The 26,383-nt window shown below is 41.0% G+C and overlaps 2 protein-coding genes across 8 annotated transcripts in view; one reads left to right on the top strand and one right to left on the bottom strand.

Moving 5' to 3' along the window:
* tipin (timeless interacting protein) overlaps window positions 1–17,502 on the top strand; it is a 28,006-nt gene extending 10,504 nt beyond the window's left edge. For 3 of the 5 annotated variants that reach the window (XM_072277968.1, XM_072277966.1, XM_072277967.1), the window contains exons 3-8: window positions 1,085–1,178; window positions 5,452–5,593; window positions 7,229–7,351; window positions 9,879–9,942; window positions 13,809–14,009; window positions 16,578–17,502. In XM_072277968.1, the coding sequence (XP_072134069.1) occupies window positions 1,085–1,178; window positions 5,452–5,593; window positions 7,229–7,351; window positions 9,879–9,942; window positions 13,809–14,009; window positions 16,578–16,918 (965 nt within the window). In that variant the 3' untranslated portion in view covers window positions 16,919–17,502. The remainder of the gene's footprint in view (window positions 1–1,084; window positions 1,179–5,451; window positions 5,594–7,228; window positions 7,352–9,878; window positions 9,943–13,808; window positions 14,010–16,577) is intronic. The other 2 variants (XM_072277970.1, XM_072277969.1) reach the window with 1 other exon arrangement.
* The window catches only part of dis3l (DIS3 like exosome 3'-5' exoribonuclease), a 73,219-nt gene continuing 64,139 nt past the window's right edge, over window positions 17,304–26,383 (bottom strand). For 2 of the 3 annotated variants that reach the window (XM_072277961.1, XM_072277964.1), the window contains 4 exons: window positions 25,208–25,386; window positions 23,966–24,111; window positions 19,823–19,997; window positions 17,304–18,013 (listed from right to left, as the gene is read on the bottom strand). In XM_072277961.1, coding sequence (XP_072134062.1) covers window positions 17,711–18,013; window positions 19,823–19,997; window positions 23,966–24,111; window positions 25,208–25,386 — 803 coding nt within the window. In that variant the 3' untranslated portion in view covers window positions 17,304–17,710. The remainder of the gene's footprint in view (window positions 18,014–19,822; window positions 19,998–23,965; window positions 24,112–25,207; window positions 25,387–26,383) is intronic. The other variant, XM_072277962.1, reaches the window with a different exon arrangement.

The following is a 26,383-nucleotide window of genomic DNA, read 5'->3' as shown; positions in this document are numbered from 1 at the left end:
TCTTCAGTGATAAGCTGAGCCTCCTTGATCTCAGTAAGGACACTGGTTCATTTTCATTGTGATTGTGCATTTATGTGCTGGACCCAGGACGGTCATCTGATACGTTAATGCCTAAGAATTTAAAGCAGCTGACTGCTTTGCTACTTCCCTGCAATGTAGACTGGCGTGTGTTCGTCGTCCTTCCCCTTTCCTGAACAACACACACAAACTGATGGAGGAACTCAGCAGGTCAGGCAGCATTTATGGAGGAAAACAAACAGTTGATGTTTCAGGGCAATGGTGTGTGTGTTGCACAAGGTGTCCAGCATCTGCAGAATCTCTTATGTCCACTTGCTGAAATCAACAATCAACTCTTTGGTTTGACTGACATTGAGTGAGAAGCTGTTTTTGTGGAACCACTCAACCAGGTGTCCTGTCTCGCTCTGGTAAGCTGATTCATCACCCCCACAGTGGTGTTATTGGTAAATTTGTCTATGGCATTGGAACTATGATTAGTGGCACAGAGTGGACTAGAACATCATTTGCTAACTGTGATGTTCGGTGGTCAAAGTTACCTGGTTGGTAGGCATATCTTGGGAACTTAATTATCATTCTGCACACTTATGAAAATTTTAAACTGATGTACGTGGTGGTGTCTGCCAGGCAATGCATATTTTGACATCAATTGAACAATATTCATTTGCAGTTATGGGGCTATGGGTGTTAGGTAAGGGTGTAAGGTGGCAGTGATGAGGAATCCTGGACAGAACCTAGTCTTAGCTGGAGAATTCTGATCTGCTTCTGCCTTTAGTTAAAAAAGAAGTTTACCTTTTTGAGCAGGTGGACGTCACCTTGTGTTCACAAACCTCTCTCGGTCCACACAGCAGTTCCGGAGTTACCACTACTCACTTTTCCTCATGACCCCGCATGTTGCAACTGCATTGGCAAGATCTCACACTGTGAAGAACTTGCTAGTCCAGTGCCATAACTACTCAGCCGAACCACCCAGCACACTGATTCTGAATACTTAGACTGTAATAGATTACCAGCCACCTTATTCATGTACCTTATGTCGTTTTATTTGCATTGAATTTTGTTTCTGCAGAAGATGAAGCTCGACAAGAGGGAACTCAATCTAAGGAGCCTGTAGTACTCAGGAAAAGTGTAAGGAGGCCACAGCCGAAACTGGATGCTCAGCGGTAACTAAAGGTTTAAACTCTGTTAAAGTGGATGCTGTTGTTCATAACTAAAGCTATTCTCCAGGCAGCGCCTGGTACGACTGCAGCAGAACAAGTGCTTCAGGGACAGTTGAGACACATTCCCATGAGGAGCAAAGCAAGAATAAACACGTGCAGAGCTCCCTGGATGACAGAACTGGTACAGCGGGAGGTTGAGCAAAATAGTTTGCATATAGTTTGATTATTAAGAATTAGAGGGAAGTGAGAACTAAATTAAGGGATAAGTGTGTATGACAAACGTAGCAGCTGATGTAGTTGGGAATCTAAAAGTGTTCTGTAAGGATATAATCCATGGTAAAGTAGCCTGTTAAATGGAATCTTGTACATGGTTGGTGAGGGCAGTGTAAAGGTAATGTGTAGTTTGCACCTGTCTTTACTAGAGTAAGTGAAGGAGGTGGCTTTGACTGAGTTATTGGGGTACTGACCAGAATCTTTCAGTCCTCATTGATCATAGGAATAGTGTCAGAGAGCTGCAGAGTTTCAGTGTTTCTCCCTTCTTCACAGAATGAGCAAGGATAAACCTAGCAAATATTGGCCAGTCAGCTTAACCTCTGATGGGAAAGCTTTTAGAAACATCAATCCAAGACAGGAGTGATACTCACCTGGAGAAAAATGGAGTAATTAAGGAAAGCAGCACATTTTTTAACCAAGCAACACACGCATAATGCTGGAAGAACTCAGCAGGCCAGGCAGCATCTATGGAAAAGAGTAAACAGTCAACGTTTTAGGCCAAGACCCTTCATCAGGACTGAAAAGGAAGTGAGACGTCAGAGCAAGAAGGTGGGAGGAGGGGGGAAGAAGTACAAAGAGGTAGGTGATGGGTGAAACAGGGGGGGTGGTGATGAAGTAAAGAGCTGTGTTGATAGATGAAAGAGATTAAGGGCTGGAGAAGGGAGATTCTGATAGGAGAGGGTAGAAGACCACGGAAGAAAGGGAAGGAGGAGGTCCAGGGGGAGGTGATGGGCGGGTAAGGAGATGAAGTGAGAGAGGGAAATGGGAATGGTGAAGGAGGGGCAGTTACTTGAAGTTTGAGAAGTCAGTGTTCATGCCATCAGGTTGGAGGCTACCCAGACAGAATATAAGGTGTTGCTCGTACAACCTGAGTGTGGCCTCTATGTTCCTCTAGCATTTTGTGTGTGTTGCTTGGATTTCTGGCATCTGCAGATTTTCTTGACTTTGAGCTACATTTTTTAACCAACTTGATTGAATATTTTGTTAGGTAATGATTAAAGAGGATAACAGTTTTGAAGTGGAGTACTTTGCAGCTTCTAACAAACCGCATTAAGGAATTGGAACTGGTTGAATTCTAGATCATTTGGGAGGCTGAAGGGGATGATAGATAGGACAGAGAGTTAGTTACACCCAAGGTGCAAGACATAAGAAACTGGTGACAGTCAGGAAGGGGAAAAGTGTGAAGGTGCTAGTGCAGAGTACCCCTGTGGCTAGCCCCCTCAGCAACAGGTATATCACTTTGGGTGCTGTCAGAGGGGATGACCCAATGGAGGAAAGTCGCAGGCACTGAGTCTACCTCTGTGACTCAGAACAGAAGAGGGGGAAATAGAGCCGTGCTGTGGTGATGGAGGATTAGTTAGTAAAGGGAATGAACAGGAAGTTCTGTAGGCAAGAGTGAGATTCTGGATGGTTTGTTACCTCCTGGGTGCCTGGGTCAGGGATATCTCGGATCGAGTCCTTGGCGTTCTTAAGTGGGAGAGTGAACAGCCAGAAGTCGTGGTCCAATGACACGGGTTGGACAAGTGATGATGTTGTTCATAGGGAGCTAGGTGCTAAGTTAAAGGGCAGAATTTCTAGGGTTGTGATCTCAGGATTGCTACCCGTGCCACGTATCAGTGAGGCCAGAACTAGGAAGGTTATACAGTTTAATACGTGGCTAAGCAGTTGGTGTAGGAGGGCTCTCTTCCGGTGAAGGTGGGACCTGTACAGAAGGGACAGCCTGCACCTGAACTGGAGGGGGGGTGGGGCCAATACCCTAGCAGGAAGGTTTGTTAATGCTGCATGGTGGGGTTTAAATGGGAACCAGAGTGCCAGAGCAGTTAGTGGAGAGGTTGTGAAGACATGTTAGTAAGACCTCAAAGTCAGGAATCAAAAGGTTGAGCATAGTGCGACTAGTGCCTTGAGCTGCGTATATCTCAATGCAAGAATTATCGTAGAAAAGGCAGGTAATAGTGCGGCAGGCAATGTGTAGTGAGGAGAGGCTTTTGATAGGGCAAGGTGCAGTCAACAGGATGAGTTGCAACATCAAAGGTGGACAGAATCGAAAAGGTGAATACAGCTGAAGGTCACAGCTGTGAGCTTAATGTCCAAGGATACACATTGTATTGAAAGGACAGGCTGGAAGGCAGAGGTGTCGGTAAAAAATGAAATCAAATTATTAGAGAAAGGTGACATGGGGTTGGAAGGTGCTGATTCATTGTGGATAGAACTAAGGAACTGCTAGGGTAAAAAGACTCTGATGGGAGTTGTATACAGACTCCCAAACATTAGTAAGGATGTGGCCTACAAATTACAACAGGTGATAGAAAATGCATGGCAAAAAGGGCAATGTTGCAATAGTCACAAACAAGAAAAAATCTGCAGTGGCTGGAAATCCAAGCAACACAGACAAAATGCTGGAGGAACTCAGCAGGCCAGGCAGCATCTATGGAAAAACAGTACAGTTGACGTTCCTGCCAAAGGGTCTTAGCCCGAAACGTTGACTGTACTTTTTTCCATAGATGCTGCCTGGCCTGCTGAGTTCCTCCAGCATTTTGTATGTATTGAATGTTACAATAGTCATGTAGGACTTCAATGTGCAGGTAGAATGGGAAAATCAGTTTGGTACTGGATTCCAAGTGGGGGAATTTCTAGATGCCTATGAGATGGCTTTTTAGAGCAGCTCATGGTTGAGCCCACTAGGGGATCAGCTATTCTGGATTGGGTGTTTTGCAATGAACCAGAATTGATTAGGGAGCTGAAGGTAAAAGAATCTTTAGGGCTATGTGGTCATAATATGATTGAATTCACCCTGAAATCTGAGAAGCTAAAGTCAGATGTATCAATAATACAATGGAGTAAAGGGAATTACAGAGGCATGGGAGAGGAGTTGGCCAGAATTCAATGGAAAAGAACACTGGCAGAGATGACGGCAAAGCAGCAATAGCTGGAATTTCTGGAAGCAATTCAGAAGACACAGGATATATACATGCCAAAGAGGAAGAAGTATTCTAAAGGAAAGATGACACAACCATGGCTAACAAAAGAGGTCAAAGTTAACATTAAAAAGCTAAAGAAAGGCTATATAATAGAATAAAAATTAGTGGGAAGTTAGAGAATTGGGAAGCTTCAACAGAAGGCAACTAAAGAAAGTCATTAAGAAAGTAAAGATGGAATTTGAAAGTAAGCTCAACAATAATATTAAAGAGGATTCCAAAGGTTTCTTCAGATACATAGAGTGTAAAAGAGGCGAGAGTGGATATCGGACTGCTGGAAGATGATGCTGGAGAGGTAGCAACGGGGGACTATATTTAAAGCCGAAGTTGATAGATTCTTGATTGATGAGGGCATGAAGGGATATGGAGAGAAGGCAGGATATTGAGGCTGAAAGGAAAATTGGATCAGCCATGATCCAGTGACAGCAGACTCAGTGAGCCAAATGTCCTAATTCTGCTCCTGTATCTTATGGTCTTAATTGGTCATTGTCAATTGTCCCATAATTAGGCTAGGATTAAATCGGGGGATAGCTGGGTGGCGTGGCTTGAAGGGCCGGAAGGGCCTATTATGCGCTGTATCTTAATAAGTAAATAAATGCTTATCAGCAAAGTTAAAGCATGTAGCATAAAGGGTTATTAATACCATGGATTAAAAAGTTGGCTAACAAAGAACAGAAGGTTACGGTGACTACAGGGACACAAGAAAATAGGAGCGGGAGTAGGCTGCAAGGCCCCTGAAACCTGCCCCAACATTCCATATGATCGTTGTTAACCTATAATGGCCTCAAAACAAACTTAAGCTGCTGGGCAGATCTCTACAGATGTGGTTTGACCTGCTGAGTTCCTGTAGTAGCTTATTTTTTTCCCTCTAGTCTTCAGTATCTTCAGTTCCTTGTGTCACTGTATAAATCCCACTGCTGCCCATATGGGATTTGAATTGAAGTCTCTGGATTACTAGTTCAGGATCTGAACCATTGTACTCAGAAGCAGCGGAGTTTTACTAAATATTGTTTGTTTTTGTATCAAAGGTTGACTTCAGATCCAGGATTACCAGCTTTACGAAACTTGTTTGATGGTGTCCGATTCAAAGGTAAAGGACACGAGGTAAGCCAGGGAAACAGACAACCACCCTGCTGGAACTCGCTCAAAAATCAGCTGCCCATGTTGAAGGTCAGATCATTTCACTCACTGCTTGTACTTGCTGGCCTCTGTCAAAAGGAATAACGGGGTGATGTCCATGGGCTTGTGAACCATTCAGAAATCCAATAGTGGAGGGGAAGAAGCTGTTCCTAAATTGTTGAGTGTTCAGGCTCCTGTACCACATCCTCGACAGTAGTCATGGGAAGAGGGCATGTCCTGGGTGATGAGGAGCCTTAGTGATGGTGATGTAATCTCGATGTACCACCACTTGAAGATGACCTTGATGGTGAGGAGCCCAGGATGATTGCCAGTTGTCATCTGGGCTCAAAACTATGGAATCTGGGTCCTACACCTTTTCACTTTGATTTTTCCCTCCCCTTATTTAAGGGGCTCTACTTTCCACCTGGCCTTTGCTCATCTGTATATTTCTGTATGTGGCTTTCTGTCAATTTGATAGTGCAGCTATGAAGATCTTGCAGTTTTCCACTTTAAAGGTGTTATATAAATATACATTGCCATTCTGCCCCATGTCTTAACAGGTCCTGGTTAGAAAGCTGTTTTGCATCAATGTGACATTTAATTACCCAGTGAACAAAGTTGCTGATGTATATTTACATTTATATTGTGTAGCAGTTTCATAATAAAACAATTGGCTCCAATAGGAAAGTTCACAGGATAAGTAAGCCAAACTAAGCATAAACAAGGATGTTGCCAGGACAGGAGGGCCTGAGTTTATAAGGGGAGGTTGGTCTGGAGAAGATAAATCTCCGAGTTGTATACTGCATACATACTTTGTTAATACATGAACCTTCTACACTTGGTCTTTGTCTCTTGAAATATGGACGATCTTACAGGAATATCTAAAATTATGAGATAAGGTGAATGGTAAGGGAAGTCTTTTCCCAGTGTAAGGAAGTCCAGAACTAGGGTAAGAGGAGAAAGGGGCCTGAGGGGTAATATTTTCAAGCGGAGGGTGGTGAGTCTTTGCATGAGCTGCCAGAGGAAGTGGTGAGGCAGGTACATTAGTATCATTGAAGAATTATTTGGACAAGTGATTGGAACGAGCTAGGTGGGCACTAGTCAGCATCGACATTCAGTATATTTAAAGCAGAGGTTGGTAGGCTCTTAATTAGTAAGGGTGTCAAAAGGTTACGGAGAGAAGGCAGGAGAATTGGGGTTGAGAGGAATAATAAGTCAGCCATCATGGAATGGTGGAGCAGACTTGATTGGCCGAATGGCCTAACTTTGCTCCTATGTCTTATGGACTGGTTGTTCTTAAGGGCCTGTGCCCCTGTTGTATTGGGTCTGTGACTCTGGGAAAGATGTGTGCTTGACTTCTTTGTATTGTTCATCTTATGGTGGGCAAGCTCAATGGATCCTATAATTCACTGCACCTGGTCCACTTTGGTTCATAGTGGTCGAACCATCATCAAAAAATGACGCTTTGATGGACATGTTAACTAACTTCAAATGGTTCATGCACTATGATCTATTTGCAAAGCAAGTGTAATATTACACTTTTAAGCACTCTTAACTATTACCTAAGTACTTGATACTGATGGACATGCAAGATAATTGGGTCAGACATTTCTCAAGAATTCCAGCCAGGTTTTGAGCAAACATTTAAATTAATTTTATTCTGTTTTTTACCTCCTTTGTGTTAAGAATGAAGACGTGAAGACTCTGCTGTGGCACATGGAACATTGGGCTCACAGGCTGTACCCCAAATTACAATTTGAAGAGTTTGTTGCAAAAGTGGAAGCCTTGGGTGGTAAAAAGGAAGTTCAGGTAACCTTTTCTGTTGTATTACCTTGAGTTTTCCTGCTGCTGTGTGTAAGGTGTGTGTACTTTATCCCCATGACTCTGTGGGTTTCCTCTCACATTCAGAAGACATACTGGTTAGTAGGTAATTGGCCACATGGGTATAATTGGGTTGTGCAGGCTCATTGGCTGGAAGGGCCTGTTACTATGCTGTATGTTTAAATAAATTCTTTTCCATTCTGAAACAGGGTGGATTTGAGTCAAAAATATTTTTTGAAGCAGTTGACAGCAATTTAAAAATTAATTTGACACCAAATGGATGAAGTTGCGGCAGTAGTTATTCATATGATTACATCTATTCTTGGATTGTGTATAGTTACTGATGGTTAGAGAGTGGTAGAATTGTTTCTATGGCAACCATTACACAACAGAGACTGAACCTCTGTTAGCAGCAGAAGGATAAATTGATGTCAACATTTGCAGGCTCAGGCTCCAATCAGAAAGTGGTGGCATTAGATGCCATTTCGAGACCTGAGCCTCAGATCCTGGCATGCTGCTTCACAGCAGTGCAGAGGGACAGCTGCACTGTCAGAGAGGTAGACTTGAGACTGGCATTACAGGATCTGTTTTCATGCAGGTATTGAAGAAAAGCAGAGAAGATACTTAGCTGAATTTTATCTTTCACATAATATCACTACAATTCATTATTTAATCTTTATTACATTGCCTTGTCTGGAAACCTGCTGAGAGTAAATAATTGTTTCCTCTTTAACAGTAATAACATTTCAAAAAGGGTTTGACCAGAAGCATTAACTCTATTTCACTCTCCACAGATGCTACTTGACCTGCTGAGTGTTTTCAGCATTCTGTTTTTATAAGACCATAAGACATGGGAGTAGAATTAGGCCATTTGGCCCATCGAGTCTGCTCCGCCATTCGATCACGGCTGATTCTTTTCTCCCCTCCTCAGTTCCACTCCCCAGCCTTCTCCCCGTAACCTTTAACGCCATGTCCAATCAAGAACCTATCAAGCTTTGCCTTAAATTCACCCAACAACCTGGCCTCCACAGCTGCCTGTGGTAACAAATTCCACAAATTCACCCACCCTTTGGCTAAAGAAGTTTCTCTACATCTCTGTTTTAAATGGGCGCCCCTCTATCCTGAGGCTGTGCCCTCTTGTCCTAGACTCTCCCACCTTGGGAACATTCTTTCCACATCTACTTAACAATTCATATTTAATTTCAGGCCACTGCAGTAATCGCCTGTGAGTAATTAGAGTGGCTATAATTTGCTTGTATGCTTTTTTATTCACTTGCATACACTTAGTGGCCACTTTGAGCTAGGTATTGCCTGTATGTAATAAAGAGGTCACCGAGTTTGTGGTCTTCTACTGCTGTAGCCCATCCACTTCAAGGTTCGACATGTCCATTCAGAGATGCTCTTCCTCACACCGCTGTTGTAACACATGGTTATATGAATTACTGTCATCTTCCTGTCCACTTGAGCCAGTTTGGCCATTCTCCACTGACCTTTCCCTTTAATGAAGTGTTTTTGGCCACTGAGTGTATGTCTTGACATCAGGTTTCATTGGAAGTAACTCGTTGAACCTCATTATTCCTTTAATCATTCCTTTAACCTTTGTTTATTTTGGAGCTGCTGTCTTGTTCAGTTTCCTCCTCCTGGTATGGTGCTGAGTATGAGTGATATGACAGTTAATGTTTCAAACTAATGATCTTTCATCAGAATCTATGAAAGGTTAACCTGAAATATTAACTCTGTTTCTCTGCACAAATGCTGCCCGACTTGCTGAGTGTCTCCTGGATTGATTTCTAATATTTGTATATGTTACGTTTGTAAAATGTAGTGGAGCCTCCGTGTCCTTGTTGGTCCGGACACTTTCTGTGTGATTGTATACCAACACTCCTACAAACAACTTCTGAGTGTTATTTGTCCATAAACCTTGTACTCTGTTTTTGTGCTTTAGTTAATAGCTTTCTGTCAGCATTTATCTCTCTCACTTGTTATGTCAATATTCCCCATTTATTTTCACCAGCTAAATTGCCATAACTTACAGAAGATGCCACTTTTCCCCATCTATTGTTATTTGGCAGTTATCTTGTACATCATTTCGGATTCCTCACTAGAATCTTGATAGGATTGCAAATGTGATTAACAAATCTCAGTGCAGCAACCAGCTGGTGTTTGTTGTTTGGCCTTCAGCTATGAAGTGCATTTGCACACGACACCCGAGATCTTCAAACATTATTCTTCAGATGCTCAGTGAAAAATTCCCAACTCTCAAACCACAAAATGGCCCCTGCTTTTCATTAAGCTTTTAATTTTCATAAAGAGTGGATGATATGACATACATACGTGTAACATTAAGCAATCTAGTCCCCAGGAACGGGTCTTGTATTTGTCTATTTTTATTTGTATAATGATGATGTTTCTTCAGTTGAATGTAGGTTGGCATCTTCTGGAGAAAAGGTGGGTCATTAATAATTTCAGGCCAAGTAACTTGCAACATTTTGTCACTATCAAATTTTCATTTCAGACCTGTTTGAAAAAAATTCGTCTTGATATTCCCATCACTGCTGAAGACTTTACTTCCAATGAAGGTAGGTGCTTTTTTCCTGATTATTTTGCTTTCTGATAAGCAAACAATAATACTTCATTTTGGAGGTTGTTTCAGAGAAAGTTAGGCCTTGAGTCAGTTGTGTCTGATAATTCTGATGTTTTATCTAGTTCACTAATATCTGTATAATTCTCAAATTTGCTTCAGAGTATAAAAACTCAATGTCTACAAGTCAGTTTTGGGGAGTTGGTAATGGGGAAGGATTTGGCTAATAAAGATGAAAGAGATTAGCTTTATTTGTTACATAAACATTGAAACGTACAGTGAAATGAACTGTTTGAATCAACGACCAACACAACCTGTAGATGTATTAGTTGGAATTATTCCTGCTTTATTAACTGCAGATGAGTAGTGGTTCCAGATGGCCAAGCTTGCAGTGGCTGAGTCATGTGCTGCTTTGTTCACGCTGACTTTAGTGGTGTCATGTAATTTCCTTTGTTGAATAAGTGAAGTTATTGGACTGACCTTCCAGCATCAGACACAAAAGTGTGCTTGTTGAACCATACACTCGAGTTATATTACATGAGGTCATACAATCTTTGTGCAGGATTAAACAAGAGAATAAATTTCTCTCTTTTTCCCTCCACATTCCCGACCAGTAAGGATAGGATTCCCCAAAGGATATCAGTGAACTAAATGGGTTGGTGCAACAATCCGGTGATTTCAGATTTAATGTCATTAATAGTGGCCTTTTAATCTAGATTTACTATCTTGAATTTAAATGCTGGTTCAGACTAATGGCTCAGTCTCCGAATACTAGTCCGGTGACTTAACCACCTCAGTACTGCATCCCTCTGTACTCATTAGTGTCGCACCAGGCATGCAGGATCTGAGATCAGGACATTCCCACTGTATCAGTTCAAATCGCTCATCCAGGAAAGTCTTACCTGAAGTTATTTGTGTGTTGACTCAAGGGAGTTAGCATACAGGGGTTTTTCCAAGGTGGGTGTGTACAGCAGATCTGATCTCTGTGCAAGTGGCAGCATGGAAATGGGTGGTTAGCGCGAAACATGATATTTATCCTTGGGCTCATATGAGCAAATCTTTTATTTCCCTTTCCTGACCTTTAAATGTTGATGGTGATTCTTGCTTCAATCACCATTTCTAATCGAGGATTCCAGTTTTGCAGCTGAAAAAGTCTGAATTCGAAATCGGCTGCATTAACTGCTGACAGCAGTACAAAACTTGCACCATCCAGAGCTGGCTTAGTCCAGTACAGCGAGCATCTGTCAACACGGTCTTCTGCAGTATAATTTGTCACAAGGTTAAGTAGCGAGGAATGATGGACAGTTGGTAGAGCAAAGAAAAGGGAAAACTCATCAGTTTATGCCATCACCCACTAACTCAACTGGCTATCAAAATATTTCTTGAATTCAAAAACAAAGATTAAAAATGCATAAATATTTGGTGTTCTAATTTCTAAATGACCTAATGCTTTTTGCTGTTTGTCTCCTTCAAAAACAAATAATCTGCTTCTTTCAGTTGATAAAACAAGGTCAAACAAGCACAAGCTGAGACTTGTGTTTTATGCAGAAATTCTGACACTGCTGAGAATTCCCCATAGACTCAGGACCATTGTTTCTTCTGCCCTCTGCCTAAGCCTTGTTACATGAACTCTTTCCAAAATGGTCCCACTTTCCCACACTGGCCACGAGTAGTACCAGAATATTGGAGGGTAGTAAATTAATTCCTTTGTTCAAGAAGGATTGAGAGGAGATTTGATAGAGGTATACAAAATTATGAGGTGTAGATAGGGTAAATGCAAGCAGGCTTTTTCCACTGAGTTTGAATGGGACTATAACCAGTGGTCATGGGTTAAGGGTCAAGGGTGAAAGGTAAAAAGTTTAAGGGGAACATGAGGTGAAACTTCATTCAAAGAGTGCGGAGTGAGATACCAGCACAAGTGGTGCACGTGAGCGCGATTTCAATGTTTAAGAGAAATTTAGATAGGAGGTACATGGATGGTAGTGGTATGGAGGGCTACAGTCCCATGCAGGTCGATGTAAACAGTTTAAATGGTTTTAGCATGAATAGATGGGCCAAAGGTCCTGTTTCTGCACTCTACTTCTCGATGACTCTATAATAGGGGTAATCTTGGGAAGTTACAGTCCAGAGAGTGTTGTGTCAGTGGTGGGCAAACTGTTGGAGAGGTTTCTTAGAGACGGGATTTACAAGCATTTGGAGAAGTGTTGTCTGTGTAGGGATAGTCAGCATGAGTTTGTGAGGGGAAGATCATGCCTCATGAACCTGATTGAATTGTTGAGGATGTGGTAAAACACATTGATGAAGGTAGAACAGTCGATGTAGTGTATATGGAATTTGGTAAAGTATTTAACAAGGCATGGTAGGCTCATTCAGAAAGTCAGGACGCATGGGATTCAGGGAAACATGACCTTGTGGATTCAGAATTAGCTTGCCCGCAAGGCAGAGGAGGGAGCGGGTGAAGTGTATTCTGCCTGGAGGGTGGTGAGCAGTGGTGTTCCACAGGAATCTTTTCTGGGACCACTGCTCATTGTGATTTTTATAAATGATTTGAATGACAAGTCGAAGATTAGGTTAGTAAGTCTGCAGAATACTTGATGGTTGGTGATAGTGTGGAGGATACCAGGGGAAATTAGCAGGTCACAGAGCTGGGCTGAGAGGTGGAAGATGGGGTTCAATCCAGAAAAAGTGTGAAGTGATTCAGTTTGGAAGGTCAAACTTGGAGGCAGAGTACAGGGTTAATGGCAGTATTCTTAGAAGTGTGGAAGAACAGATGGATTTTGAGGTCCAGGTCCATAACATCCCTCAAAGTTGATAGGCTTGTTAACAAGGTCTGTGGTGTGTTAGGCTCCTTTAGTTGGGAGATTGAATTCAAAAGCTGCAAGGTAATGCTGCAGCTCTATAAAACTCAGATTAGTTCTGGTTGCCTCATTATAGGAAGGATGTGGAACCTTTAGAGAGGGTGCAGAGGAGATTTACTAAGATGCAGCCTAAATTAGAGAGCATGTCTTATGAGGAAAGGTTGAGTGAGCTAGGACTTTTGTCTTTGGAGTGGAGGAGGATGAGAGATAACTCGATAGGGGTGTGTAAGATGATAAGAGGCATTGATTGAATGGACAGCCAACACCTTTTTTCCTAGGGTGGAAATGTGAGAGGGCATAATTTTAAGATGATTGGTGGAAAGTATAGGGGGATGTCAGAATCTACACAGTGGTGTGTGTGTGTGGAATGCATAGTCGTGGTTAGTGGTAGAAACAGTATGTTAGGGACATTTAAGAGACTCCTAGATAATTACATGAAAAATGGAGGCCTATGTGGGAGAGAAGGATTAGATTGATCTTAGTATAGATTAAAAGGTTGGTATAATACCATGGGGCGAAGGGCCTGTAGTATGCTCTACTGTTTGTACACAGAGGTGAGCTGACATCAATTCATTAATTTTAAAATACTGTCTCTGCTCTAGAATTTGGAGGGATCCATTACTATATAACTAAACTCTACAGAAACCTTTGTTCTGGAATCATCAGCAAGCCCTATTATCTCGTGAGGGGAGTTATTGTGTAAATCCTGGAATTACTGTGGGCTTTTTGGTCAGAATGCATCACTAAGTCAGTGCTGTCCTAGTACATTTAAACACGTTCTTGATTTTTGCCTTTCCTTTTATTGCATAAGGTACCAAACTGCAGTGGGAAATATGAGGAGACTTTTTGATAATATATCAGATGAACAGTAAATTAGACTCTCATTATAACAAAATTGGTTAAGCATCCAGAGACTCATGCATGCTCTCGGAAAATTAACTTGAGAATTGTGATAAATTGATCCAGGCAAAAGTCTCCTGCTGACACAAATTATTTGCATTTACAGCTGTGGAGAATGAAGATGTGCTCCAAGTTGATAATTCTGAAACTTCATTCAACGAAATGCCTAGCCAACCAGTTTCAACATCAACTCCTTGCCCCAGCACACTGTCGGAGGAACAACGGCTTCGGATTGAAAGGAATAAACGGCTTGCACTTGAGAAACGACAAGCAAGAATTCAGTTGGCTAATCAAACCCCCTCCAATGGTGATTATTAAGTGCTCCTTAAAATGAATTTACTGCAGGCAACTGTTTGATTTTTGTACTAAAGGAAATTGAAGTACAGTAACCTGGCTGTACTGAAGGCAACAATGAGATTTACTTTTATCTATCTTCTCTGAAGGAGGATTCAATCATGGAGGAATTGGAATTTAGCAGCCAGTGTGTTTTCTTATCACTTGTTCTATTACACACTGATTACATTGGTGCTGGAATACAGTGTTCTGGTCAAATGTGGTTCCTACTGATAGGGCTTATGAAGTTGTCTGATATCTTGCATTAATTTGTAGAGCAAAGGTACTTGGGTCCTAATTTGAGATCTATAACTGCTTTTCAAAAGCTCTGCTGCCCCACCACATGCATTGCTTAATTTCAAATGAGGAGACTGCTTAATAATTCTAAAAACTGTTACTTTAATTTTAAACCATGTTCAATGTCAAACATGTTTGATGTTATAGATAGACTCAGTGGCCACTTTATTAGGTACCTCCTGTGTGTCTCTAATCTTTTTTTCACTTTAGCCCACCCCCTTCAAGGTTCAATGTGTTCTGTATTCAGAGATGCTTTTCTGCACACCACTGTTGTGGTTATTTGAGTTACTGTCACCTTCCTGTCAGCTTGAATCAGTCTGGCTATCCTCTGACCTCTCTCATTAACAAGGCATTTTCACCCACAGAACTGCCACTCACTGGATGTTTTCTTTTCTGCACCATTCTCTGTAAACTCGAGGTTAATGTGTGAGAAATCCCAGATCAGCAGTTTCTGAGATACTTAAACCTCCCTGTCTGACACTAACAATCATTACAGATTGTGACAATATTTAAAAGAGGGCATTGTATTCTGGATTATTTTAAACAAAATGTTGGAGGAACTCAGCAAGTCGGGCATCATCAATGGAAATGAATAGATAGTTGACATTTTGGGCTGAGACCCTTCTTCAGGACTGAAAAGGATATTCTTAAACATCACAAAGTTTGAATTTAAAGTTTTGAACATCCAGTCATTCCCTCGATTTGTGCAGATTTCAATATACACGTGATAATTTGTTACTATCAGTAAACCCTTCATCATCTTCTGTCCAACTAAATGTGATATTGTCCATTTTAGCAGGAAAACTGCAGAGTGAGGATCTGGGTGTCCCAATGCATAATTCACAAAAGACCAATACAGATATACCAATTAATGTGAAAGTTGATAATTTTTTTTACATGAGGGTTTGGCAGATGGAGTTCAATTTTGAAAAATATGAACTGATTCACTTTGAAAGATTGAACTTGAAACCACAGTACAAGGTTAATGGTAGGATTCTTAGCAGCGTGGAGGAACAGAGGTATTTTGGGATCTAAGTCCATAGATCCTTCATAATTGCCATGCAAGTTGATGGGTGGTTCTGGTGTGTTGGCCTTCATTAGTCAGGAGATTGTGTCCAAGAGCCACATGGTGATGTTGCAGCTCTATAAAACCCTGGTTAGATCATATTTGGGAGCATTGTGAGTATTCTGTTCGCCTTATTATGGGAAGGATTTGGAAGGTTTAGAGAAGGTGCAAGGTCCAGGATGCTGCCTTGATTAGCAATCATGTCTTACAAGGACAGTTTGAGTAAGCTAAGTTGTTTTTCTTTTTGGAGCAAAGGAGAATGAGGGGTGATTTTATAGAGGTGTAGAAAGTGTGGACAGTCAAGGACTTCTTTCCAGAGGGTGACAATAGCTGACAGCAGATGACATCCTTTTAAGGTGAGTGCAGGAAAGTTTAGGGGAGAGGTCAGAGGTAGTTTTTTTTTAAACTAAATGGTATGTGCATGGAATGCACTGCCAGAGATGGTGGTGGTAGAGGCAAATACATTAGGGACATTTTAGAAAGACACATAGATTAAGAAAATGGAGGGTTATGGGCAGTGTAGAAAGGAAGGGTTAGATTGTGGGTTGAAGTATACTGTACTGTTCTATGCTCTAAAAGGAAAGTTGTTCCAGTTAAATAGACCATTGGTAAGATCACAGCTGAAACACAGGACATGGAAATGGCCTCATTATTTAAGAAGAACATTAATATATTGGAAGCAGTTTAGAGGTTTACTGGGCTGTGTTGTCTTCTGAGGGCAATTAGAACAGACCAGGCTTGGATTTGCTCAAATTCAGAAGAGTGAAAGGGGACAAATGAAGTGTACATGATCCTTAGGGGTTCTGAAAGGGTTGAGGTGAAGATGTTTCTTTTTGCAGTGTAATTTATAATTGGTTCTTTCTAACAAATCTTTTTTGTTAAACAATTGGCTAGCTAAGTTTGGTCTTATTGAATGGTGAAATCTCGGCCTGTGTTGGTCCTAATCTAGATGTCTAAATACCAAGGGGATTAGAGGTGAATTCTTTTGGCCAAAAATAACTTTCTCTTACTGAACTTAAATATTCAAGATATAGTAATCTATTAGCAATTGTGCTTTAAGATTGACAGTGCTCAACAGAAACATTTCTCAGCTGAGAACAAATATCATGCTCAATCTCAGTCATTGGAACTAATAATTGCCTGCAGACTTCATGAATGTGTTTGCCTATTGTATTTCAGATCAGGGAGATTCCCAGTGCTTGAGTCAGCCCATGATGGCAAATGGAAATAAGATGGTGTTTGATCCTGATATGTTTGAAGATGAAAATGTAAAAACTATAACTGTACCTTCTGAGCAACTTAGTGAATCACAACTCCCAACAGAAGTCACTCTTGTGGAAACTCCAAAAGACTCTGAAGAGATGAACAAAACAATTGACTCTATTGAACCAGCAGACAATTCTGAAGCCACGGAGGGCACTTGTCCCATACTCATTCCTGAGACGGCACCAGAAGTGAAGAAAGTGAACATGGAGACAGAGATTTCCTGTTCAGGAGCTGGAAACCTCTACAATGTGTGATTAAATGTGAAAAGACTATAAGATTTGACATTGATATCAACTGAGATGTTTGTTTTGCAAGAGGATGGTTATGTGCCACTGATATAAGTGAAGAAGTTAATGCAGGGTTTGTTTTGATTGTATAGTATTACACGAGAGATTCTGAACCTCGATTCATAACACCACCGTCACTATATTGGAAAAGGGAGTTTGGAAATCTAATCCTGGCAGTGTTCTCACCCCAGAGTTAGCAGTCACTGAAGCTAATGTCCCATTATAAACCACAAACCAAGGGAAGAGGATGAGAAATCCCAGTAGTGAACATACAGGAAGTCTTTCTTTCTGTTAGAAGATCTACTTGAATAAGTTTAACTGTGAAATAAAAAAAATATGCTTTTAGGACCTTTTACAGAAACATGATTCAAACTTTAATGTGTGCTGTGTATACAAGTTTTTAAAAAAACACCAAACTAGTTGTAAGTACTAAAGACAAAAGGGGTACTTAGTATATGAGTTTTTTTTTCTAATCCTAGTAGGGAGACTAGAAATAAATGGTAAAACTTTGTGTCAAATACATTGAATAAAACTTGGAGTTATATACATCTTGTTCAGAACAAATCTCTGCATCTCTTGCATTGCATTTAGGTACCACATCAAATAAGTTGGTTGAAGTAGCTGGAACCTGCCACTTACTTCCAGTATAACCATAAGCTTAAAAACTAGATCTTTGCTCTTCTCATTTTTAAAAATCTATTTCTATTAGTGGTTTTCATTAAGAAATTTAAAATGAACCCCAAGTCTCAACTAGGGCACTTATTCAACACTAAGATCTAAAAGAGCCATTTCCTTGATTTCTTCCAACAATGAGTAGAGGCTGTTTCCCTGGGTTTGACAATATTCCCTCTCTTCATCCCTGATCAGTATACTTCTTGCATGCTCTTGGGCAAGCTGAGCCTCTTCTGCACATCTGATTACATCCCGAACCAAGTCTGTCTTTGTTGTGTCAGAAGTTTCGGGCACGGGTTCTGCACTGGACAGTTTACAAGGTTGGTTACTGATAATGTCCAGTTTGATGCTGTCAGGATGTGAACGGGATGAAAATTCAGAGATTCTTACCTGTGTGAGCACAAAGGTTTACAAAAATTAAACAGTTTATAAATCAGAAAGTCCTTCTTATCAAAAGACTAGGGTGTTACATTAAATTCTTCAATGAGGTTACAGCAAAAATGATGAGAAAATGGGCACATAAACAGAGCATCTAAATGTTCAAACACAAGTAAGATCCCTTCAATAAGAAATAAAGATGAGCCATGTTAGACCTGTGAACTACAGTATGTTTAATATTGATTGTATAAAAATACTATGTTGGAGGATCTCAGCAGGTCAGGCGGCATCTATGGAGGGGATTAAATTTGGCATTTTGGGCCGAGACCCATTATCAGGACTGGAAAGGAAGGAGCAGAAGCCAGCATAAGATAGTGGGGGAAGGGGAAGGAGTAGAAGCTGGCAGGTGATAGATGAAACCAAGGCTAAAGAATCAGCACTCACTGGAAAGTGAGTTTGGAGTTAGAAGCACAGTATTCATGGCTGGATTTGTCAGGGGAATGAATTGAGGGAGAGAACAAATAAGAACCTTGAAAGGCTGCAGTTTGTAAATTGTAAGGAATAAGAATATCAGGCCATTCAGTCCTTCAAACCTGCCCGGCACTTCATTAGACCACAGCTTATCCAACTTGCTTCACATCCACTTTCCCATAACCCTTGATTCCCAAACTGATCAAAAATTTCATTTAAAACTCTGAATTTGAAAATTTGGTGAATGTTTAAAGCAGCAAGCTAATAAAAAGAACTTATGAGAGGCAGAAAGGGTAGATAGAATCTTTTTCAGATTTAATTGTTAATAAAATTTTCATTGAACGCTGGAGCACGTGACCAAGGGGAATCACTTTTACAACTTGAACTTTTGCTCAGTAAAACATTTTCTGGAATGCAATCTATTCATAAACCAAAGGACACCTTTCTTTATTCTAAATTATTTTAATAGTCATGACATTGATTTTCCTCTTTTCATTAGCTTGATAATTGTTGCTTTAAGCATATGACCTCAAGTTTTAAGCTTAAAGACTAGACTTTTCTTAAATCAAAAAACTGCAGATGCTGTAAATCTCAAGGAAAAAATGCAAAATGCTGTAAACATTGAGCATCTGTGAGTAGGGAAATATTTAATGTTTCAGGTTGAGGAGCCTTGGAACTGGAAAGAAAAGAGTTTATTTTGCTGAGGGTAGGGAGGAATGGATAGAGTAAAGGGAATCTCTGATGGGAGTGAGGCTTGGGTTGCCCAATTTAGCACTGTCTATCTCACAATTTAATTAGGAATTTAAAAGAGAAAACAAAAAAGCATATTAAACTGAAACACAGGTCAGAGCTGTCGCTGAATCCAGCGGATCAGGCATTGTAATGTTAACTCCACACACAATGGATGCCTTTGCAGAATTGCCCAGAGCAATATGCATAAAATGCTGGAGGAACTCAGAAAGTCAGGCAGAATAAAGAGCTGACATTTAAGGTGAGACACTTCATCAGGAGGAATCTCTTGTGTTTATCAGCAGATTTCCAATTCTAACACAAACTGAGAAAGCAAATTAGCTGAAGTTGAATTTCAAGTCTTGGAGGTTGTTAGTTGTTAAGATGGAAGATGACTTATGAGGTGTTGTACCTCAGCCAATGCTGGATTTTGTTGGAACTGTACAGAAGGGCATAGACAGATAGAAAACTAACATGATAAGCAATTGAAAACTTTGCAGAGTGATTTACAAAGTAGTCAGTCTAGCTGGGCATTGTGTTTTTAAATTTGCTGTTTCATATCTTTAACATTTATTTTTACTTTTGAAACTTCCAAACCGAATATATAATTTGTCTACTTACTGTGATGTGCTCAAAGAGAGAGAAAGTAATAGATCTCCCATCAGCTGTAGTGGAGATAATTTTGTCTCTAAGACGTCTGAGGGAGCCAGGTTTCCATTCACATGATCCATCTGGCTGTGCTGCGATCACATGTCCCTCTTTCTTCTTTAGGTATGCTGGTGCTTTTATTCCATACCTAGTTTATCAAGAGCTCAATGTTATTTTTCTATTAATTTACTTACATCAGTATATTTAGTCTAAATTCAAATCTACAAAAAAAAGATACGAAATAATGTGCTAAAGGGAAATAATCAAATTACTGCCAGCTTGTAAATGATTTGTTAAAAAAAACTCTTGGAGAGTGCCAGATCTCTGTGCATCATAGTCCTGATGAGTTCACAGAAGAAAAACTCATATTACCCTTGTCCATTAGCTAAATTACTGACACTGAATCAACCTCCCACTGAAGGTCATCCAATTCCAGATTCCAAGTAAAGCTCTTAGTTTCACCACTATCAGGAAACACTTCACCCACTTAAATAAACTTAGCTCCAAAATGGCACTATGAAAATGACTTGAATGTCATACAGCGTGGGAGGAGAATGAGAGGAGATTTGATAGAGAGATGAGGGGCATAGATAGGGTAAGTGTAAGCAGGCTTTTCCCACTGAGGCTGGGTGAGACTAGAACTAGAGATCTTGTCATGGGTTAAGAGTGAAAGACGAAATAATTAAGAGGAACCTGAGGGGAAACAGGGAGAGAGTGGAACAAGCTGCCAACAGACGTGGTGGATGCAGGTTCGATTTTAACATTTAAGTGTGGATAAGGACGCAGATGGGAGGATTATGGAGGGTCAATGGAACTAGGCAGAATAACAGTAAAGCACTGATTAGGCTGAAGGACTGTTGCTGTGCAGTAGTGCCTTCTAACCTTATGAAAGACTAACTAAGTGCACTGGTTCAGAAACAGATCTCAGCAAAGGCAACAAGAGATCCTCCAGATAACCTTTGAAGTGCCGAGGCATCTTCTCTACCCACCCGAGAAAGCACGTGAGGCTTTAGAAGCATAGAAAATAGGTGCAGGAGTAGGCCATTCGGCCCTTCGAGCCTGCACCACCATTTATTATGATCATGGCTGATCATCCAACTCAGAACCCCGCCCCAGCCTTCCCTCCATACCCCCTGACCCCCGTAGCCACAAGGGCCATATCTAACTCCCTCTTAATTATAGCCAATGAACTGGCCTCAACTGTTTCCTGTGGCAGAGAATTCCACAGATTCACCACTCTCTGTGTGAAGAAGTTTTTCCTAATCTCGGTCCTAAAAGGCTTCCCCTCTATCCTCAAACTGTGGCCCCTCGTTCTGGACTTCCCCAACATCGGGAACAATCTTCCTGCATCTAGCCTGTCCAATCCCTTTAGGATTTTATACGTTTCAATCAGATCCCCCCTCAATCTTCTAAATTCCAACGAGTACAAGCCCAGTTCATCCAGTCTTTCTTCATATGAAAGTCCTGCCATCCCAGGAATCAATCTGGTGAACCTTCTCTGTACTCCCTCTATGGCAAGGATGTCTTTCCTCAGATTAGGGGACCAAAACTGCACACAATACTCCAGGTGTGGTCTCACCAAGGCCTTGTACAACTGCAGTAGTACCTCCCTGCTCCTGTACTCAAATCCTCTCGCTATAAATGCCAGCATACCATTCGCCTTTTTCACCGCCTGCTGTACCTGCATGCCCACTTTCAATGACTGGTGTATAATGACACCCAGGTCTTGTTGCACCTCCCCTTTTCCTAATCGGCCACCATTCAGATAATAATCTGTTTTCCTATTTTTGCCACCAAAGTGGATAACTTCACATTTATCCACATTAAATTGCATCTGCCATGAATTTGCCCACTCACCCAACCTATCCAAGTCACCCTGCATCCTCTTAGCATCCTCCTCACAGCTAACACTGCCACCCAGCTTCGTGTCATCCGCAAACTTGGAGATGCTGCATTTAATTCCCTCATCCAAGTCATTAATATATATTGTAAACAACTGGGGTCCCAGCACTGAGCCTTGCGGTACCCCACTAGTCACCGCCTGCCATTCTGAAAAGGTCCCGTTTATTCCCACTCTTTGCTTCCTGTCTGCTAACCAATTCTCCACCCACACCAATACCTTACCCCCAATACCGTGTGCTTTAAGTTTGCACACTAATCTCCTGTGTGGGACCTTGTCAAAAGCCTTTTGAAAATCCAAATATACCACGTCCACTGGTTCTCCCCTATCCACTCTACTAGTTACATCCTCAAAAAATTCTATGAGATTCGTCAGACATGATTTTCCTTTCACAAATCCATGCTGACTTTGTCCGATCATTTCACCGCTTTCCAAATGTGCTGTTATCACATCCTTTGATGCAATATCTCCTCTGACACTGTTGTGATACAGTGTTGATATTGTGCCGACCTAGATGCCTTTTGCTTACCTCTATGATAGAACTTGAACCTACAAATCTTTTAATTTGGGCAAATGCTTAATTCAGATTCACTTATTTATTTATCACATGTAGATTGAAACATAGTGAAATGTAATGTTTGCTATGACAACCAACACACTCCAAAGATGTGCAGGGGGGTAGGGCAGCCCACGTGTTGTCACACATTCCAGTGCCATGTTCAGCAGAACATAAGCAACAAAACAATGGTAAAATGAGTCTTTACTCACCACACACACACACACAGTCCTCTAACCCCAGGACAGGCTGTCTCTGGGCCTCTGGACTCACAGATACAGGCTTTCAACTTCTCCAATGGACTCAGACCCAGGGCTACAGCTATCAGGCCTCAACTTCTGGACTTCTGATTGAATTTTGCTACAGAATACCCTGTTCCCTGTCCTCCCCCAACCCCAACTCTCCTCCCCTTGCTGCACTGCGTTTTGCTCTTGTTAACATGGGGCAATCAAATCTTAGTCTAGGTGCTGGAATTGTGAGTTAAAATGTGCAATTGTAGAAAAAGATTCCGTCAACATTACAGGTGGATAATCCAAGGGTGTAATTCAAGCTTCCTTGAATCAAAGTGTAGTTTCAGCTTAGTTGCAGAATGTAACCGACATGGATGTTTGTCTTATTACTTTTGTTTTCATGAACTGATAGACACAGAGTATAGCTAAGTACTAAGTATTTTCAAAACAAAACCAAGAAACTGGTTGCTCATTTACTTATAAAACAGAGACAAAGCTAAATAACATCAAGTTATTGTAAAATACAATGAACGTAGAACAGTACAGCTCAGTACAGGCCCTTTGGCCCACGATGTTGTACTGACCTTTTAACCTACTCCAATATCAATCGAACCCTTCCCTCCCACATAGCCCTTAATTTTTCTTTCAACCATGTACCTATCTTAAGTGAGTCTCTTAAATGTCCCTAATTTATCTGTTAGGGTGTTCCATGCACCCACCACTCTGTGTTTTAAAAAAAAAACTACCTTTGACATTCCCTCTATACTTTGCTCCAATCACCTTAAAATTATGTCCCCTTGTATTTGCCAAATCCACCCTGGGAAAAAGTCTCTGGCTATCTACTCTATCTATGCCTCTTATCGTCTTGTACATCTCTACCATTCCAGTAAATATCTGCACCCTCTCTAAAGCTTCCACATCGTTCCTATAATGAGATGACCAGAATTGAACACAATACTCCAAATGTGAAAGATACTAAATAAAGCCTTGCATGCCCCTTTCAGCAATACTTCTTGGAATCCAACATAATCTCGTATTTCCTAAATATGAAACTAGGTAAAGAAACTAATTTGAGGCTTAGAGACAGAAACAGAAAATGCTGGAAGTTCTGAGCAGGTCGAAGAATGAGAAGCAGCCAATATTTGTACAGAAGTGCCGGTGATCTGACATGTTGACTGTCTATCCATCCTAATACTGCCAGGTTTGCTCAGGTTGCATTAACTTTGCATTTCCTGTTTTTGTTCTGGATTTCCAGCATCTGCAATTTGTACCGATTTTCACAGGCTTACAAAAATTGTTGTGCACAATCTAAGTTTGTCTATGCACTCTTAGCAATTTATAGGCAAATATTTGAGAAATATTAGATCAGGAAAGGTAAGAATTACTTTACTATATCAATTGTTAAGTTAGAAAAATATTCAGGCACTTACTTTGGCACAAATATCAGCACACCATTTGCACGTATTGAATATATGATACCATCTGCTATGCAACGTTCATCACAAGTGGGATCTTTATCCTTAAAGTACATGCACTGAAATAACTCAACAGATTGTTTCTGCACACGCTGAGCAGCCTAAGAAATAATGGGAAGAGAATCAATTTAATTAGGCCGCAGCATGGAATTCTACAGGCAGAACTTGCACAAGACATTGATTTTTCAGACTTTGTGAACTGCCTCTGAAGCCAAATCATCACTGACAGACTCACAGTAGAGAATGCTTTTCACACAAAGTACTGTCAGTCCATAAAAAGAGGTAGTCCGGTTTCACTTACAGTTTAATTAAAAACACCATGATTTGGCATAGTAATTTCAAAAGCAACATAACAGAAAATACCATGTACCAGAGAAGAGTCAGAGTGATAACCCAGGTAGTTTTACATGGTTAACCACAGGCAGTTTTTTTTCCAGCAAGGGTAATGCATTTGTGATGCTCAAACTGACACATTTCAAACAACCTATTTCCATGTGTAAGCCACATTCTCCTCCATTCCTCCTTATTTAAAAACTAAGCAAGCAATCTGCTGTCAGGTCTTGAACAGATGGCTGGGAAGAGAGGGGTGCAGATATAGTCCTTTTACAATCTTCCTTTAAGTAACAGTTTTCTGCTCAGTCCCTTCCCTGGAAGATCTAGTGAGTATAAGAACTTTCTGGGCAATGTAACAACATCTGTGCATATAATAGGTGAAGAGGTGATATATTGAAGAGGTATAATTTCTCTAGCAAAGCTTGATATCTACATTTACTACTGAAACGTGTGTTCTGCTCTTCCAAATAAGATGGAAGATATTTTAATAAAACTGTTCTCAGATTACATTAATTTTGTTAGGGCGTAACTTCCACTCTTGCTCATAGTAAGTTTTCTCTCGTGGTGATACCTTGATTTCCTTCCGCAGCTAACTCTGATAATCTCTGCGAGTCTGTTGGGAAAGATGAAGGCCCATTGCCTGCAAATCCACGAATCTGTTGGAGGCTGAAGATACCCTGTTCTGGGGTTAGAGGACTGTGTATACATGTGGGTGAGGGGGTGGGAGGGAGGAATAGGGCTTGTCTCGCTGATGTTGCTTTGTCACCTGGTAAGACATTCTCCTTCCAAAGTGTGAGTGTACTGATACTTGCACAATAACTTGATTTAAGTGTAAAAAGCTTACCCAATTATTTCTCTACTCACCCTATTCTTGTTGTTGATATGGTGACATAATTCATTCAAATACTTCTGGCTGAACAGTGGATCTTCAGGCTCCAATTTCTTATCCTTCATTAAAGCTGCCAGCAACAGTCTGTGCACCACTATGTCTGCATACCTCCTGATTGGCGAAGTAAAATGTGTATACTTGTCCAGAGCAAGGCCTGTGATTTAAAGAGAAAAACACAGTAACAAGCTCTAGGTGTCTGTCGGCATTCGTAAATAATCTGATCTCAGAATTTTGCCAACTCTTGCGTAATGGAGACTACCACTGCACCTAATAAAGTGGCCACTGAGTGTAATTATGTCTGCTTCTGCTGTTCTGTTGCTGTAGCCCACCCACTGCATGGTGTGACATGTTGTGCATTCAGAGATACTCTTCTGCACGCCACTGTTGTAGCGAGTGGTTATATGAGTTACTGTCACCATCCTGTCAGCTTGAACCAGTCTGACCATTCCCTCCTAGCAGGACGAACAGATCCCTCAAACAGATCTGCCTCTCACTGGATGGATTTTTGTTTCTCGCACCATTCTCTGTAAACTCTAGATTGTTGTGTGTGAAAATCCCAGGAGATCAGCAGTTTCTGAGATACTCAAACCACCCAGTCTGGCACCAATTCCATGGCCAAAGTCAATCAGATCAAATTTCTTCCCCATTCTTGTATTTGGTCTGAATACCAACTGAATCTCACAACATAAGGAATTCTGCAGATGCTGGAAATCCAGTCCAGCACACACAAAATGCTGAAGGAACTCAGCAGGTCAGGCAACATGGAAAAGAATAACCAGTTGACATTTCAGGCCAAGACCCTTCAGCAGGACTGGAAAGAAACAGGAAGAAGCCAGAACGATACAACTGAACATCATGTCATGTCCACATGCTTTTCTGTAATGAGTTGCTGCCACATGGTTGGGTGATTTTGCACTAGCCAGCAGGTATACAGCTGTATCTAATAAAGTGACCACTTAAAGTACCTCAGCAAATCTGGGAAGTAAAAAGGTCTGGAAACACATTTTGCCCTTATTTGGCAACAATGAAAATGAAATCATAATGGGGAAAAAATCATAGGAATAACCAGCTTATTAGATCTTACTTTCACAAAACCATAATCTAAATGTGCATTAGCTGCAGGACCGAGTATCCCCACCGGAAATATTGTT

This window comes from Mobula birostris, chromosome 14, assembly GCF_030028105.1.
Source record: "Mobula birostris isolate sMobBir1 chromosome 14, sMobBir1.hap1, whole genome shotgun sequence".
Lineage (NCBI taxonomy): Eukaryota > Metazoa > Chordata > Chondrichthyes > Myliobatiformes > Myliobatidae > Mobula > Mobula birostris.
Note: the sequence above shows the minus strand (reverse complement) of the source record. Positions and strands in the feature narration are given on the sequence as shown.